General features: G+C 46.7%; 1 protein-coding gene across 1 annotated transcript in view; it reads right to left on the bottom strand.

Moving 5' to 3' along the window:
* The window catches only part of ALOX5 (arachidonate 5-lipoxygenase), a 70,168-nt gene extending 61,184 nt beyond the window's left edge, over positions 1-8,984 (bottom strand). Inside the window, exons 1-2 of the mRNA XM_016918171.3 lie at positions 8,730-8,984; positions 478-676 (exon numbers count right to left, since the gene is read on the bottom strand). Coding sequence (XP_016773660.1) covers positions 478-676; positions 8,730-8,879 — 349 coding nt within the window. The 5' untranslated portion in view covers positions 8,880-8,984. The remainder of the gene's footprint in view (positions 1-477; positions 677-8,729) is intronic.
* Positions 8,985-19,044: the final 10,060 nt, after the last annotated feature.

Genomic DNA, 19,044 nt, shown 5'->3' with positions numbered 1-19,044 from the left:
GGAACTTGGGGTGCTCCTTGTCCACTCCTTCCCTCCCTAGGCCCACATGGGGCACCCTGAGCTTGCCTGAGCCCTACTGTGATCTCACAGAGGGCAGGCTATGAACTAGAAAGTGATGCCACACCCTGGCAACTAGAGAAGTGCCCATCCAGGGGCATGTCCCATAGGTATCTGCCTGTATGGACCCTAGTTACCCACTGACAAAAAGAGGGGCACAACCCTCCCCTGTAGAACTGTAGCGCAGAGTGAGGACATGACGACAGTGAGGCCTGGGGCCACCCGCTCCACCCTCAGGGGCTTGTAAGAATCCCAAGGAAAGTCATGCCTCCTGCAGGTGTGTCGAGGCACAGGGCAGAGCCCTCCCACTTCCCGCTCCTGCACAGCAGTGTCATTCCTCCTATGACTACAGTGCTTTCAGGACAGGAAGAACTTTCAGTTCTTGGGAAGCCCGGGGCAGAAGGGGCCTGAGCTGCTCACCGCGTCCATCCCTCAGGACAACCTCGACATCGCCGGTGATCCAGCGGTAGCAGGGGAACTCGATGTAGTCCCCGTGGGGCGTCTTCAGCGTGATGTACTTCAGGTACCAGTCGTCATTCAGCCAGTACTTGCGCTTCTCGATTCTGACCAGCTGGATCTCGCCCAGTTCCTCGTCCACAGTCACGTCATACGAATCCACCTGGGAAGGAGAACAGGCAATCAGGCCATGCGTGGTCTCCTCAGCCTTTGTTCTGGAGGTGTTAAGAGTTTGTCACCCAAGGTATGCTGCTGTGGCACAGGGACTACGTTGAATGAAAAGCACTTAAAAAAACAGCAGGTGCAAGATACTCTGACATTCATGCTGTTTCTTAGAAGCAGGAGATGAAAGTCCCCTATGAAAGATGTCCTCACTATACCAAAAGGAAAGTAACACTCTTTTCATCAAGGTTGGGAAGTTGAAGCCAAAGGAAATCCATACAAACAGATCTTGTACAATGAACCCTTACCTCCCGAGTCACTTCCCTGCCCAGTTACCTGCCCTAGCCCAAGCCCCTTGGCCTTATCACATTTCACGATGATTCATTCAATGCAGTATCTAAGGGGGATTGACTCTAACTGCTTCTTGGGGTCTTCATCTTTTTAAGAGGGCTCCCATGCCACGTACAACTTGTATTAAAGAAATCTGTATGCTTTCACCCATGAATCTGTCTTATGCCGATTCTCAGACCTAGCTGAAATGGGAAGAGGTAGAGTTTTGCCTCCACTACAGTTCATGGAGCCAAGATTCTTCATGAACACCTTAAATGAACTCCTGAATTCATTTAGCCAAGACATTCACTGAAGGCCTGCCCCTGACAAGGCTCAGTGCTACGACCCAGGCAGGTGAAAGAAATGGACAAATCCTGGGCCCTGCCCTTGAGGAGAGAGAATCCAGTGAGCCAGGATGGTGCTGTGCTGCTCAGAGGGCAATGTCTGCTGACTGCACTTAGCTCAGGCTGGAGGATGGGGAGATGCCCAGGCTCATGCCTGCACCTGTGAGGCTGTGCCCAGTGAGGATCCGCAGCTGCCCCCACATGGGATAGCCTTGTGGGAGGCCTTTACAACTGGAGATGGGCTTGCTGACAGTGGATCTCCACAATGACTCTGGGAGTGCAGGGGAGTTACCACCCCTTCCACAGATGAAGACAGCGAGGCTCAGTGACTCCCACCTCTGCCACTTGCCAGCAGAGCTGGAGTCACACCCCAGGTCTTTCCATCATAGCCACTTCCTCTCTTTCCAGTTTTCAGTGGGGCTAATAAGTGAGTGAAAATGGTGAGGCTTAGATACAGGGAGCTTGCATGGATTCGAGTCGTCCTGGGACATTTGCAGTTCACAGCTGCATGGTGATGCCCAGAGAACAGTGAGACCAAGCAGCTCTGCTGCACCTGTGGCATTACTGGTGGCAGGGTGAGACTGGCCTTGCAGCTAGAAGGCACCACCCCAGGCTGTGTACAGCGCAGCTGCCCAGGCCTCCGGGACAAGGCTGCTTGGCCCCCTCCCTGCCAGGCTCCTGCTTCCAGGACACGGGCGGCTCTGAGGCAACAGCCATAGCTTCTGGAGGGCTTTTGTCTCTGCAGCAATGGATGGCAGACAGGAAGTTGGGATGAGAGGCTCAGGCATTGCATCACGCATTCTGATGACCAGCAGGTTTGGAAAGCCCCGGACTCGATGCCCTCCAAGGCATGTTCTTTTTTATTTTGAGGTGGAGTCTCACTGTGTTGCTCAGGCTGGAGGGCAGTGGCTCGATCTCGGCTCACTGCAACCTCCACTTCCAGGGTTCAAGTGATTCTCCTGCCTCAGTCTCCCAAGTAGCTGGGACTACAGGCACCTGCCACCACATCTGGTTAAGTTTTGTATTTTCAGTAGAGACAGGGTTTCACCATGTTGGCCAGGCTGGTCTCAAACTCCTGACCTCAAGTGATCTGCCTGCCTCGGCCTCCCAAAGTGCTGGGATTACAGGCATGAGCCACTGTGCCTGGCCCCCGCAAGGCACTTTCTAAGCCAGATTCATCAACCCTTGAACTTTATCCCTGGCGGCAGAACCTAGAGTTCTCAGCATGATAGCAAAGTGGAAGGGGCAAGGGGTATCATCCTTTGTGCGAGCGCAGGCATCCCCATTCCATGCCCCGCCTCCAAGCTGCCAGGAGGACCCCTGGAGGGCTTCCTAAGAGGAATGGGAACTTGAGTATTTTCCACAAACCTCTTGGCTCTGAATACCGTGAGCAGTTTGGGGTGGCTGATGCTGAGGCCAGACGCTTGTGGTCAGAAAGCGGAAGCTTCCTCCCTGTGCCCTGTGGTCTAGGTCAGAGGCCCTAGGAACAGTTTCTGATGACAGAGGAGCCAGGCCCATGTGGTGGGATGACATGTCTTGGGTCCAGCCACATGTGGACCAGCCTCGGCCCCACGACAATGCCCCTCCTGCAGGGAGAGTATCAGCCTCATCTGCCACCTCTGAGAAAGCCTTCCTGCCACAGCTTGTCCTCAGGAGAGCAGGGCCACACACAAGGCCTCGCCCATCATGGACAGGGTGGGCAGGTTCTGATGGGACAGGAGTCTCAGCATCTCAGGGGCTCGGGCCCATCTGGAGGAGCAGAGTGGGGGCTGAGTGGCCCAGGACTGGATACGTGTCGGGCCTGCCCCACGCCAGGCCCTGCATGCCACAGGGATTTACAGAGGCCTCAGCTGCAGGTTGTGAGCCAAGACAGAGATTCCTGATCCCACCGAGGAGTGGGGAGAGGGCAGTGAGGGGTAGAAGGCTGGGTGGGCCCTGGGGTCTGGAGCTCTGAATTCACATCCCAGCTTCAGGCAAGTAGCTGGATGGCCTGGGCACATTGCTTCATTCTCTGAAGCTGTTTCTTCATCTACCCAAAGGAGATACCCCTCACTTGCAGGACCATTGAGAAAATGAAATGACACCATCCTGGGTGGCCTCCTTTCTCCAGAGGCACAGGTCACCGGTTGTGTGCATCAGAACCACCGGTGCCCCTTCCTGAATCCAGGGGGTTGCAGGGCACCAGGCCCCGCACCGCCTGTGAGCTAGCATGGGCCCCTGCGTCACGGCCACTTCGTGACTACATGTGCCAATCCAAGTAACTGGAGCACACATGGGAGGAGGAAATTGAACCTGTGACCTCAAACTCCTTCACTCAAAGCCCAGAAGGAACTCCTGAAAGGCTGGAGACAGGGCTGTGAGGACTGAGGGAGAGTGGGAGGCATTCTGAGTGCTGGTGGGGCAGGCAGAGCAAGTCTGTGTGCGGTGAGGACTGAGGGGCGGCCACCAGAGGCCCGGGCCTGGTCTGAGTGTGGCTGCTGCAGGGGAAGTAGCTTTCCTATGGCTCTGAGGGGCTGGAGAGGGAGGAAGGTGTCCCCAGGGGATAGATGACAGGAAAGCTGGGGTGGGGTGGGAGGAGCTAACAGGGACACTCTCATGGGAGGGAGGCTCCCAGTACCTTGGACTAAGAGGGGAAGGAGATGGGCTGAGGAGGCATTCCAGGACTGGGCAGGTCCCACAGGGAGGGCCCGATGTCTACCTGGGGGTGACGACCCACACGAAGAGACTGAGCAGCTTCTCTGAGGTAGTGGACAGTGGGGTGACCCTCCAGCACACCTGTGGTGCAGTCACAGGGGACTGGGACACTCCTGGCCCCCTGCCCTACCCATACCTGCAGGCACCTGGTGGAGAGCCCCTGAGTTTCACTTGGGGTGAAATCACTAGGCAGATTTACAAGGACTCCATCTGCCATCTGACGGGGACTTCCACAGCAGGAGGGGGCCAGGCCTGCAGTCTGGCTGGTCTATGGCCAGCCCAGCCACTTTCCTGGTGCTGGCTTCAAGCCTGAATATGATAAGAGGTGAACAAGGGGCAGAGGGCTCCAGCCTTGACCCAACTCAGGGAGTAAAAGACAAAGCTTGATGGCTGTGGTTCTAACATCCCAGGGGCCACTATTGGAAGAATGACAGATAAAGGCCTCCCTCCAGGAAAATACCAGGGTCACGTGTCAAACTGCAAAATATCTTCAGAAGGTTTGTGGAACTACAACGGCCACCTTCCTCCCTCCTCTCTGGGCCAAGTACACTGGGCTGATGCTATATTTGTCTATTTGCTGTGACACATTAAATTCTCAGGTGACACACTGAATTATGGTGGGCACTATCAACAGCGGACACCCCCCAACAGGCCCTCAGGAAGCACTGGACCTGGGAATGGCCGAGCGGGTGATTATCCTGCTTTACAGATAGAAACTGAGGCTCAAAGAGCAATGGTGGCCTCAAGATCAGAACCTACACCTGTGTGATGGCCAAGCCCAGGTTCCTCCCACAGTTCCCCAAGGCCACATCTTGAGAAAAGCCCTGAACCGGAAGCTAGAAGGCCCAGCTTTGAGCCCTGGTTTGTACCCTGGATGGAGTGTAAAGGGGCAATGTGGAGTGGCATGGAAGGACAGGGAAAAGCTTCATAAGAGAGGGTATTTCAGGCAGCTTTTAGGGGCTGATCAGATTTCAGAGGGCAGATGAGTAGGAGGATGGGCATGGGTAGCACATTTCAGATGTGGGGAACTGGGAGGGCAGGGTCCCCGGGGGATTCACACGTGGGAGGAGGAAGGCTGGACAGAGTTTCTGGGGACAGAAGTGGGTGGCGTGGTGGTGCAGATGCTGGAGAGAAACAAGGGAAACCTGCAACTCACCGGCCTCATTTCACAAGGGGCCACTTTGCTGATTTTGCTTGTTGCTTTTAACTTTTTATTGGATATGTAGTTTTAAAGCTTTTGAATATTTCGACAAAGAGTCAGTTGGTCAGTTTTCATGTGAGCTTTCTATCAGCATTTTAGGAAAGTTTTCATCTGTCTTTCATCAGATCTCTGCTGTTGCTGGGACAGGGAGACGGATCTCTCTGCGGAAGCAAGGATGTGTGCCCCACCCCCAGACTACCCATCTTGGAGGGGGACTAATGAGGGGCTGTGGGAGGAGGAAGCTGTAGAGCAGAGAGGAAGATTGGGGGCCAGACAAAACAGAGACTCGGGATGAGAGAGGGGGAGGCTATGGGGAAGAGCTGAGGAAAACAAGGGACGGAGAGAGGGATGGTGGTAGTGGATAGGGAGACCAAGGGGCAGAGAAGGGGGAAAATGTGGGACAGAGAGCCGGAGATTGAGGGAGCAGAGAAGGGGCCTCTGAGAGGTGGCTGGAAGACAGAGTGTAGAGGAAAATTCAGAGCAAAAAAGAAGGGAGAGTTGTAGGGTAGACAGCAGAAATGGGGGGCATTTAGGGAACTGGGAGCAGGGGAAGGAAGAGGAGGCAGAAGAGGGGGCAGAATGTAGGGAAAAGATGGCTCAGAGGGGGAGACTGGGAGATGAGAGACGGATTGAGGGTCATACCAAAGAAATATTTATGCTCCACTAATATATTCCCATTCACAAGAAAGAGGTATTCTAGAATTAATTTTTCATGAATGTAAGAATACTCACTGACTATACTTAAGAAGCATGAATCATTATAACACTTTTCTACACTTGTTGAACATATTCAAGTATCATATATTAAACACCACGCTATTGCCCTTAGCTTTCTTAAAAGTACGAGCACAGGATGAAATGGGCCAACTAAGATTTCTCAGAAATCTTCAGATCTGTTACAGTTATCGTATCCGATCTGAATTACTTTAAATTTACAGAGTTAAAGAAATAAATCAACTTGTTAAATTTGCCTAGACTTGGGTTAGCCTCTGGAAATAGGGCCATTCTGTGTAGGATCCCGGCTTTCTCCAGCAGACAGTGAGGAGCCAAGGAAGACACAACCGTTTATAGGATAATCCCACCTGCGAAGGACTTGATTCCCAGTCCTGACTGAATCACTATGCAGAACTCTGATGAGAATAACAAGGGACCTGTGACTCACTTTATCAAGGAAAAAATCAGTCCTGTCCATTATTCGACTGAACTATGCCCTGGAGGAGGGGGGTGTTGACCTGCCAATAACTTGGAAATGATTAAATTGTGTGGAAATACCTTGTTATTGTTATCGTTACTACTGTTAACAGTACAGATTTTAACACATTTCCCTGTAAAATGGGATAACCTTGTCTTCTCAGCAAGTACTTCCTCTAGGGTTTCTCTTTTACCTTTACCCAAAAAGGATGATTGTCTTTACAGATACCAAGCTGGGAGAATGAGGAAGTAGTTCTGGGCTGGGCAAGAGAAAGTGTTGAGTAACTTTGCATCAACAGGAACTTTCTCAAAAGCTGATTTTTTCAAGGAAACTTTCAGCCTTAGCTGGTTCCCCACCCTGCGGTAGCCCCCACCCCCAACCGCCCCCCGCCCCACCCCTGACTTATAGCCCTCTCAACCCAATGGAAATGTGACATGCAAATCTCTCCTGAAATTTGCGCCTGGGATTCCGGCTGAGGTGTTTAATTATAATGTCATTTGAATGACTTCTCAGGGTGGGGAAGACAGACCGAGAGAGGGAGATAGTGGACAAAACAGTGCCTTCACTCTTTGTCCAAAGAGCCCGCTATGGCCACGTTATCATGTCCCCTCCAGGGGGAAAGCACACACGGGGTGCCCGTGCTGTGCAGTGTGAGCACACCAATGGCCTGGGCTTCTAGAACCTTATGATGTGTGGAGGAGAATGGGGAGGGGGAAGCACTTACAAAGGGGAAGTAGTCTGTACCCTGTCCTTCTCCCCTAGGTGTGGGGAATCCATGAAATAATGGAAGTAAATGAAGGTGCGTCAGAAATGGCAGAGGGTGCCATCACCCTAAATGGATGACAGATTAACTCCAGGGCACCACAGTCCTCAGGGTCAGTTCCCCGACTGGGGCAACTAAGCAACTGAAGGTTGCTCTTGTACTCAACACCTAACTCTTCTTGAAGGGAGCTCAAGCCAGGATGCTAGTGAACTTGGCTGAGGGCCATGTCGTGCTACAGCGAGGGTATGAGGCTCCTGGATAGGAATCGAGCCCATGGAGAGCTTGGAATCCAGAAAAACAGTAGTTTTTACTTACTTTAGGCTCTGCACACCTAAAACACAAATTTTATCCAAGAGTAATCAGTTGAAACATGAACTTGCCGGTTGTATTTGTCCATTATGAGCAATTTCACAAGGTTTGATCAAATAATAAACTAAATGGTGAGAAGGCAGCTTGGTAAAGTCTAAATCTTTTTGGTCCAGTTAGGAGCTGGGGTGGGGTGGAAGGGAACTGATATTCCCTGCGCACCTGCAGTATGTCTGGGACTATTACCAGTCATTTACGGAGCGCTTCCTCTGTGCCAGGTACTGGATTAGGCACTTCATTAAAGGCTCAGTGAGAACTGCGACCTGCCCATGCTCATGGAAAAGAGTCGTGGGGCTGGAATTCAGGTCCAGATCAGCATTAGGAACTAGCTTCCAAATGCTGAGGGCTCCCCCGCGTCCTCACACCTAGCGTGGAAGTGTTCCCTGGTGTACATTCTGCTGGGAGGGAGTGCAGCCCCTCCATTTAGGAAAGGCCTCTCCTGGCCTGGGTTCTGTTCCTTCCCTTTAATTTCCTCTGGGGCCTGTCCTGAGAATGTAAGCTGCCCAGGTGCCGTCTGAGCCACCAGATGGGCCTGGGCTCACCCATGACTCATGCACCAGACTGAAGCCAACCCTCCATTTTCAGCTGGGGAAACTGAGGCCCAGACAGACGGCAGAGTGAGCTGGTGGTCATGTCTGGACAGAACTCAGGCCTCTGGACCCGCTGACGTGCACCCTTCCCCACGGCTCACAGCTGGCTGCTCCGAGGTGCCCTCAGAGTTCTGTGAGCATGACTCCTCTGCGTCTCCCTCCCTGTGCGACCTGCAGAAGGAGCCTAAGGAAGAGGTGGCACAAGAAACGCGGCCCAGTGAAGGGGGCTCCGGAGCCTCAGAGCCCAGATCTTGAAGTGGAGGGGAAACCTTGGGCCTTCTCCTCCCAGGGAAGACGCCTTGCAGGCGGCACGCTGGAAGTCTCCGTTTCCGACAGGGGTCGCGGCCGCCGCGAGGAGTCCTGGACGCTTGCCCACCAGGGTACCCACCGGCCACTGGGAGCCCAGGGCACGCCCCACCGCGGTTCTGCCCGCCCTGACAGAGTCCTGGACACCCCCAGCCCTGTCCGGGCCGCCCCGACGGGCCCTCGGCGCCCCCGCCCAGGCCTCTGCCGTCCAAACCGGGTCGCGGACGCACCTCAGCCCGCGCCCCACCCGCGCCCCGCCCGCGCTCACCGCGCCACGCTCGAAGTCGTTGTAGAAGGGCTTGTCCAGCAGGTGCTTCTCGCTGCAGCCCGCCGAGCCCACGAGGCTGAGGTAGATGTAGTCGTCAGTGCCGGCGAACCACTGGCTGCCAGTGGCCACGGTGACCGTGTAGGAGGGCATGGCGCGGGCCGCGGGAGCAGCGAGCGCGGGGAGCCTCGGCGCGGCGGTCCAGGTGTCCGCATCTAGCGCCGCAGCCTCCTCCCACCACTGGTCCCTGGCCCCGGTCCCGGCCCCGCCCCGGTCTGGCTCCAGGCTCCCGGCCGCCCCCGCCCCCGCCCCCGCCCCCGCCCCCGCAGTACTTCTCTCCCACTCTTCACGCGGCGCAGACTGCGCGGGACCTCGCCTCGGGCGGGGCAGGGGCCTCGCTCCTGGGTCTCTCCTCAGCGAGGTATCTGTTCCTGCAGCCAGGGGACTGGGGCAACCTCGGCTGCCACCCCTCATCCATTCGTTCACTCGTTCTCTCCTGCATTGCTTCCACCCTTTGCCCTGCCTGCCTGCCTCGGCTTCGCCCAAGGCCAGGCTCCTGTAGGCCCTGGGGTGGAGCTGCGGGGACTCCCTAGAAATCTAGGCACAGCCTCTGCTCTCCCCAGGTTCTCAGTGCCACTTGCGGTACTTGGAGCAGGGGTGCTCCGGGAGTCTGCAGAGGAAGAGCGACCCATGAGAGAATCAGGAGGGCTTCCTGGAGGAGGCCACCCCAGCGCTGATACTGAGGATGGATTCTGGAGCACAGAGGCTCCTTCAGCGCGGGCTTCTTCACTGGCTGGACCTGCGGCTCCTGGCGGGGGCAGGCGGGCGCCGAGACCGCGCCCAGGCCCAGAGATGGCCAGTGGTCGCGGGAGGCAGGCGGGACGGCACATCTGGACATGCGGGGCTGTCTAGGGGAGGCCAGGGGTCACGGGTCGGCTCTCTGAATCGCGGCGGGCAAATGCCTGGAAGGGTGTGGAGAAGGTTTTGCGCGCTCCTGGGCGGCTTCCCGCGGCTGGGGCCTGACCCCCAGGTTCCCGCCCACTCCTGGCGCCCGCCTCTCCCAGCCCCGCCGGCAGCGCAGGGTCTGACGGGCACACAGTCGCGTGTATTGATCTCGGCTAAGTTTAAACACTAGCTCACCGTGCGTGGGGCGGCGGGGATGTGAAGTCCCCAAAGGCGGCTGCCTACATTCTCACCAACGCTTCATGTCTGTGAAGCAGCAGAGTCCCTGTAGCATCTCCTCATACTGTCTTGGGTTTGTGCACCTGGCAAATGGCTTTGAACATCTTTTCACATGCTTGTTGGATATCTGTATATTTTTGGAGAGATGTATATTCAGATGCTTGACTCTTTGGAAAACTGGGCTATTTATCTTTTTTATTATTGACTTGCATTATTTATATATCCTGGATAGAAGTCTCTAATCGGATATATGACTTACAGGCATTTTTATTGCTTCTGCGGGTTGTGTTTTCACTTTCTTGATGATGTTTGAAGCACAAAAGTATTTAACTTTAAGTACAATTTCTTTTGTCGCTTGTGATTTTGGGGTCCTATCTGAGAAACCACTGCCTACAATAACATCTTAAAGATTTACTCCTAGGTTTTCCTCTAGGATTATTACAGTTTTAGCTTTTCATTTACATCCGTGACCCATTTTGAGTTAGTTTTTATGCATGGAGCGATAGAAGAATTCAAATTCATTGTGTTGCATGTGCATGTCCGGTTGTCCATGCATCATTTGTTGAATTCATTATTCTTTTCCCATTGCGTTGTCTTGACACCTTATTAAAAAGTAATTCATTATAAACATAACGGTTTATTTCTGGGTATTGATTCTAGTCCATTGACCTGTAATGTACATGCTATACAGTGCCACACTGCTTGATTACTGCAGTGTTATAGTAAGTTTTGAAATTGGAAAATGTTGATCCACCAACGCTGTTCTTTATTTTTCAATATTGTTTTGGTTATTCTGGATCCTTTGAGATTCCATATAAATTATAGAATCAGCTTGTCAATTTCAGCCAAAAAGCAAGCTGGGATTTTGATAGGGGTTGAGTTGAAGCTGTAGATCAATTTGGGGAATATTGTCACTTTAACAATATTAAGTCTTCTGATCCATAGAATGTGTTTCAGCTTATTTAAATCTTTTCTTTTCTTTTCGACTCTTTGGAGTCTCCCTCTGTTGCCCAGGCTAGAGTGCAGTGGTACAATCTCGGCACACTGCAACCTCTGCTTCCCAGGTTCAAGTGATCCATTTACTTAAATCTTTTCTGATTTATTTCAAAATATTTTGTAGTTTTCAGTGCACTTTTTATTTCTAAATAATTTATGTTTGATACTATTGTAAATGGAATTTTAATTCATTTTGAGATTGTTAATTGCTAGTATATTGAAAAACACTTGATTTTTGTACATTCATTTTATATTCTGCAAACTTGCTGAACTTGTTTATTAGTTCTAATGGTTCGTGTGTGTGCACATGTGCACATTTTCTATATGCAAGATCATGTCATGAGCGAGTAGAGATAGTTTTACTTCTTTTACTTGGAAGCCTTTTATTTCTTTTTCAGGGATAATTGCCCTAGCCAGAACCTCAGTACAAGGTCAAATGGAAGTGGCAAAAGCAGGCATATTTGTCTTGTTCCTGGTTCAAGAGGTGAACACCCAGCCTTTCAGTATTAAGTTTGATGCTAGCTGGGGGTTTCCACAGATGCCATTTATCAGGTTGAGGGAGTTCCCTTTTATTCCTTTTGTTTTAAAGTGTTTTTATCACGAAATTTTCTGTATCAGTCGAGATAGGCAATTTTTTCCTGTATGCTATATTAATATTATGATTATTTTCGTTTTAAAATATTTGATTGACAAATCAAAGTTTCTATTTCAAGGGGTAAAATGTGATGATTTGATATATGTATATATTGAATGCTGATTGTCACAGTCAAATTAACATATCTATCACCACCTATAGTTACCATTTGTGTGTGTGTATGTTGGGGGGGTGCTGGGGATGCTTAAAATCTGCTCTTATCCAATTTCAAGTAATAACACAGTTATAAACTATAGTCACCATGCTGTACATTTGATCCCCAGAACTTATTCATCTTTTTTTTTTTTTTTTTTTTTTTTGAGACAGGGTTTCGCTCTGTCACCCAGGCTGCAATGCAGTGGCACTATCTTGGCTGACTGCAGCCTTGACTTTCCAATTTCAAATGATCCTCCCCCCTCAGCCTCCTGAATAGCTGGGACTACAGGTGTATGCCACCACTCCCAGCTGATTCTTTTACTTTTATTTTTTGTAGAGATGAGGTCTCACTTTCTTGCCTAGGCTGGTCTCAAGCAATCCCTCCGCCTCAGCCTTCCAAAGTATTGGGATTACCAACATGAGCCACCGCACCTGGCCTTCATCTCATAACTGAAAGTTTATACTCTTTGCCCAACATTTTGCTTCTTCCCCACATCCCCTAGCTCCTGATAAATACTGTTCTACTTATTCGTCTTCAAGTTTGAAATTTTTAGATTCGCATATAAATGAGATCATACAATATTTGTATTTCTGTGTCTGGCTTATTTCACTTAACATAATGTCCTCTGGGTTCATTCATATCGTCACAAATGGCAGGGTTTCCTTCTTTGTTATGGCTGAAAAATAGTCCATTGTGTATGTATACATGCACACCCCTCCCCCCATTTTCTTTATCCGTTGATGGACATTTAGATTTTTTCCTTATCTTGGCTACTGTGAGTAAAGCTGCAATAAACATGGAAGTACAGATATCTCTTTGACATAGTGATTTGATTCCTTTGGATGTACACTCTTAAGTGGAATTGCTAGATTGTATGGTAGTTCTATTTTTATTTTTTGAGGAACCTCCATTCTATTTTCCATAAAGGCTGTTGCAATTTACATTTCTACCAACAGTGTACAAGGGTTCTTTTTTCTCCATGCCCTTGCCAATATTCATTGTCTCTTGTGTTTTTCATAATAGCTTTCCTAACAGGTGTGGAGTGATATCTCATTGTGGTTTTGATTTGCATTTCCCTGATGATTAGTGATGTTGAACGCCTTTTCCTGCACTCGTTGGCCATCTGTGTGTCTTCTTTGAAAAAATGTCTATTCAGGTCCTTTGCCCATTATAAAACAGGTTATTATTTTTTTGGTATTGAGATATGTGAGTTCCTTATATATTTTGTATATTTTTGATATTAACTTCTTATCAGGTTTATGGTTTGCAAATATTTCCCTCCATTCTGTAGGTTGCCTTTTCATGTTGTTGACTTTCTTTTGCCATGCAGAAGCTTTTTAATTTGATGTAGTACTACTTGTTTATTTTTTCAAAAGTCTGTGCTTTTGGTGTAATATCCCAAAAAATTATTGCCAAGGCCAACATCAAGGAGCTTTTCCCCTATGTTTCTCTCTAGGAGTTTTTGGTTTCAGATCTTACATTTAAGTCTTTAATTCATTTCAAGTTAATTTTTGTATATTAACTTGGGTCCAGTTTTGTATATTAAAAGGGTCTAATTTTATTCTTTTGTATGTGGATATGCAGTTTTCCCAACACCACTTATTGAAGAGATGAGATTATATTAATTTTATTTATAGCTATTGCAAATGGGAAATGGGATTACTTCCTTGATTTCCTTTTCAGATTGTTTGCTATTGACATATAGAAATGCTACTGATTTTTGTATGTTAATTTTGTATCCTGAAACTTTACTGAATTTATCAGTTCTAATCTTTTTTTTTATGGAGTCTAGGTTTTTCCAAACAGAAGATCATACCATCTGTGAACAAGGGTAATTTGACTTCTCTCTTCCCAGTTTGGATGCCCCTTATTTCTGTCTCTTGTCTGTTCTAGCTAGGACTTTCAGTACTATGTTCCACTAACACTGGTGAAAATAAGCATCCTTGTCTTGTTCCAGATCTTAGAGGAAAGACTTTCAGTTTCTCCCCATTTAGTATGATTCTAGCTGTGAGTCTGTCATATATGTCTGTTTATTGTGTTGAGGTATGTTCCTTCTGTCTCCAGTGTTTTTGAGGGTTTTTGTCATGAAGAGATGTTTAATTCTCTCAAATACTTTTTCAGCATCAATTAACATGACCATATGGTTTTTCCTCTTCATTCTGTTGATATGATATGTTACACTGATTGATGTGTATATGTTGAACCATATTTGCATCCCTGGGATAAATCCCATTTGGTCATAATGAATGATTTTTAATGTGATGTTGAATTCAGTTTGCTAGCATTTTTTGAGGATTTCTGCATCAATATTCATGTGAGATATTGGCCTATAGTTTTCTTTTTTTGATGTGTCCTTGGTTTTGATACAGGAGCAGTAATGGCCTCATAGAATAAGTTTGGAAATATTCCCTCCTCTTCTACTTTTTGGAATAATTTGAGTAGGTATTAGTTCTTTAAGTGTTTGATAGAATTCAGCAGTGAAGCCATTGGGTCTCAGGCTTTTCTTTGCTGGGAAAATTTTCATTATGGCTTTGATCTTGTTACTTGTTTTTGGTCTGTTCAGATTTTGAATTTCTTCATGGTTGAATCTTGGTAGGTTGCGTGTGTCTAGGAATTTATCCATTTCTTCAAGATTTTCCAATGTTTGGCATACAGTTGCTCATAGTAGCCATTAATGATCCTTTGAATTTCCGCAGTATCAGTTATACTGTCTGCTTTTTCATTTCTGATTTTATTTATTTGGGCCTTCTCTTTTTCTTAGTCTGGCTAAACGTTTGTCAATTTTGTTTATCTCTTTAAAAAGCCAACTTTTCATTTTTGTTGATCTTTTGTATTGTTTTCTTCATTTCAATTTTATGTATTTCTTTTTTTTTGGGTTGGGAAGTTTAGAGAATGGATTGGTAGAGAAGTTTAATGGTATACTTCACTGATGCTTAAAAATTGTACAGTCTAACAAGTGATCTCACTCTTTCTAAACTGCATTCTACTATCCTGATGTGAAAAAGGGAAATGGAAACGTATTCACAGAATTAAAATTTAGATAAGAAAATCTAAACTTAAGGTTGTTATTTTTGCTATTTACTATTGTGATGTGGTATTACCCTGGCACCATGGAATGTGTGGAAGTGAAAGCCATCTGCTCCCCAGCCACTCCTAATGTTGGAAGGGGATTTATTTTAACAATTTGGTGTGTATGCCTGAATACTTTCCATGTGTATCCAGACACATAGTGCACGTGCAGAGTTATATTAGGTATACCCATCTACAATTTGCTAGTAACATTTTCTTTTTTTCATTTTTATTATACTTCAAGTTCTAGGGTACCTGTGCACAAAGTGCAGGTTTCTTACATAGGTATAGATGTGCCCTGTTGGTTTGCTGCATCCATCAACTCATCATTTACATTAGGTATTTCTCCTAATGCTATCTCTCCCCCAGTCCACCACCCCCCAACAGGCCCTGGTGTGTGATGTTCCCTGCCCTGTGTCCAAGTGTTCTCATTGTTCAGTTCCCATCTATGAGTGAGAACATGCGGTGTTTGGTTTTCTGTCCTTGTCATAGTTTGCTGAGAATGATGGTTTCCAGCTTCATCCATGTCCCTGAAAAGGACATGAACTCATCCTTTTTTATGGCTGCATAGTATTCCATGGTGTATATGTGCCACATTTTCTTAATCCAGTCTATCATTGATGGACATCTGGGTTTGTTAGAAGTCTTTGCTATTGTGAATAGTGCCACAATAAACATTCGTGTGCATATGTCTTTATAGTTGCACCATTTGTAATCTTTTTGGTATATACCCAGTAATGGGATTGCTGGGTCAAATGGCATTTCCAGTTCTAGATCCTTGAGGAATTGCCACACTGTCTTCCACAATGATTGAACTAATTTACACCCCCACCAACAGTGTAAAAGCATTCCTATTTCTCCACATCCTCTCCAGCATCTGTTGTTTCCTGACTTTTTAATGATTGTCATTCTAACTGGTGTGAGATGGTATCTCATTGTGGTTTTGATTTGCATTTCTCTGATGGCCAGTGATGATGAGCATTTTTTCATGTGTCTGTTGGCTGCATAAATGTCTTCTTTTGAGAAGTGTCTTTTCATGTATTTTGCCCACTTTTTGATGGGGTTGTTTTTTTCTTGAACATTTGTTTAAGTTCTTTCTAGATTCTGAATATTAGCCCTTTGTCACCTGGGTAGATTGCAAAAATTTTCTCCCATTCTGTAGGTTGCCTGTTCACGCTGATGGTAGTTTCTTTTGCTGTGCAGAAGCCCTTTAGTTTAATTAGATCCCATTTGTCCATTTTGGCTTTCGTTGCCATTGCTTTTGGTGTTTTAGACATGAAGTCCTTGCCCATGCCTATGTCCTGAATGGTATGGCCTAGGTTTTCTTCTAGGGTTTTATGGTTTTAGGTCTTACATTTAAGTCTTTAATCCATCTTGAATTAATTTTTGTATAAGGTGTAAGGAAGGGATCCAGTTTCAGCTTTCTACATATGGCTAGCCAGTTTTCCCAGCACCATTTATTAAATAGGGAATCCTTTCCGCATTTCTTGTTCTTGTCAGATTTGTCAAAGGTCAGATTGTTGTAGATCTGTGGTACTATTTCTGAGGCCTCTGTTCTGTTCCATTGGTCTATATCTCTGTTTTGGTACCAGTACCATGCTGTTTTCATTACTGTAGCCTGGTAGTATAGTTTGAAGTCAAGTAGTATGATGCCTCCAGTTTTGTTCTTTTTGCTTAGCATTGTCTTGGTTATGCGGGCTCTTTTTTGGTTCCATATGAACTTTAAAGTAGTTTTTTCCAATTCTGTGAAGAAAGTCATTGGTAGCTTGATGGGGATGGCATTGAATCTATAAATTACTTTTGGCAGTATGGCCATTTTCATGATATTGATTCTTCCTATCCATGAGCATGGAATGTTCTTCCATGTGTTTGTATCCTCTTTTATTTCCTTGAGCAGTGGTTTGTAGTTCTCCTTGAAGAGGTCCTTCGCATCCCTTGTAAATTGGATTCCTAGGTATTTTATTCTCTTTGTAGCAATTCTGAATGGGAGTTCACTCATAATTTGGCTCTCTGTTATTGGTGTATAGGAATGCTTGTGATTCTTGCATGTTGATTTTGTATCCTGAGACTTTGCTGAAGTTGCTTATCAGCTTAAGGAGATTTTGGGCTGAGATGATGGGGTTTTCTAAATATACAGTCATGTCATCTGCAAACAGGGACAATTTGACTTCCTCTTTTCCTAATTGAATACCCTTTATTTCTTTCTGTTGTCTGATTGCCCTGGCCAGAACTTCCAATACTATGTTGAATAGGAGTGGTGAGAGAGGGCATCCTTGTCTTGTACTGGTTTTCAAAGGGAATGCTTCCAGTTTTTGCCCATTCAGCATGATATTGGCTGTGGGTTTCTCATAAATAGTTCTTATTATTTTGAGATACATCCCATCAATACCTAATTTATTGAGAGTTTTTAGCATGAAGGGCTGTTGAATTTTGTCAAAGATATTTTCTGCATCTATTGAGGTAATCATGTGGTTTTTGTCATTGGTTCTATTTATGTGATGGATTACATTTATTGATTTGTGTGTGTTAAACCAGCCTTGCATCCCAGGGATGAAGCCTACTTGATTGTGGTGGATAAGCTTTTTATGTGCTGGTAAATTTGGTTTGCCAGTTTTTTTTTTTGTTTTTTTTTTTGAGATGGAATCTCATTCTGTCCCCCAGGCTGCAGTGCAGTGGCACAATCTCGGCTCACTGCAAGCTCTGCCTCCTGGGTTCATGCTTCTCCTGCCTCAGCCTCCCTAGTAGCTGGGACTACAGGCGCCCACCACCATGCCCAGCTAATTTTTTGCATTTTTAGTAGAGATGGGGTTTCACCGTGTTAGCCAGGATGCTCTCGATCTCCTGACCTCGTGATCTGCCCTCCTCAGCCTCCCAAAGTGCTGGGATTAGAGGCATGAGCCACCGCGCCCGGCTGGGTTTGCCAGTATTTTATTGAGGATTTTTGCATCAATATTCGTCAGGGATATTGGTCTAAAATTCTCTTTTTTTGTTGTGTCTTTGCCAGGCTTTGGTATCAGGATGATGCTGGCCTCATAAAATAAGTTAGGGAGACTTCCCTTTTTTTCTATTGATTGGAATAGTTTCAGAAAGAATGGTATCAGCTCCTCTTTGTACCTCGGTAGAATTCGTCTGTAAATCCTTCTGGTCCCAGAATTGTTTGGGTTAGTAGGCTATTAATTATTGCCTCAATTTCAGAGCCTGTTGTTGGTCTATTCAGATATTCTACTTCTTCCTGTTTAGTCTTGGGAGGGTGTATGTGTCCAGGAATTTATCCATTTCTTCTAGATTCTTTCTTTCTTTCTTTCTTTCTTTCTTTCTTTCTTTCTTTCTTTCTTTCTTTCTTCTTATTATACTTTAAGTCTTAGGGTACATGTGCACAATGTGCAGGTTAGTTACATATGTATACATGTGCCATGCTGGTGTGCTGCACCCATTAACTCGTCATCTAGCATTAGGTATATCTCCCAGTGCTATCCCTCCCCCCGCCCCCTCCCCCACAACAGTCCCCAGAGTGTGATGTTCCCCTTCCTGTGTCCATGTGTTCTCATTGTTCATTTCCCACCTATGAGTGAGAACATGCGGTGTTTGGTTTTTTGTTCTTGTGATAGTTTACTGAGAATGATGATTTCCAGTTTCATCCATGTCCCTACAAAGGACATAAACTCATCATTTTTTATGGCTGCATAGTATCCCATGGTGTACATGTGCCACATTTTCTTAATCCATTCTGTCATTGTTGGACATTTGGGTTGGTTCCAAGTCTTTGCTATTGTGAATAATGCCACAATAAACATACGTGTGCATGTGTCTTTATAGCAGCATGATTTATAATCCTTTGGGTATATACCCAGTAATGGGATGGCTGGGTCAAATGGTATTTCTAGTTCTAGATCGCTGAGGAATCGCCACACTGACTTCCACAATGGTTGAACTAGTTTACAGTCCTACCAACAGTGTAAAAGTGTTCCTATTTCTCCACATCCTCTCCAGCACCTGTTGTTTCCTGACTTTTAAATGATTGCCATTCTAACTGGTGTGAAATGGTATCTCATTGTGGTTTTGATTTGCATTTCTCTGATGGCCAGTGATGGTGAACATTTTTTCATGTGTTTTTTGGCTGCATAAATGTCTTCTTTTGAGAAGTGTCTGTTCATATCCTTTGCCCACTTTTTGATGGGGTTGTTTGTTTTTTTCTTGTAAATTTGTTTGAGTTCATTGTAGATTCTGGATATTAGCCCTTTGTCAGATGAGTAGGTTGCAAAAATTTTCTCCCATTCTGT

Source organism: Pan troglodytes, chromosome 8 (assembly GCF_028858775.2).
Source record: "Pan troglodytes isolate AG18354 chromosome 8, NHGRI_mPanTro3-v2.0_pri, whole genome shotgun sequence".
Classification (NCBI taxonomy): domain Eukaryota; kingdom Metazoa; phylum Chordata; class Mammalia; order Primates; family Hominidae; genus Pan; species Pan troglodytes.
This window is presented reverse-complemented; position numbering and strand designations above follow the sequence as displayed.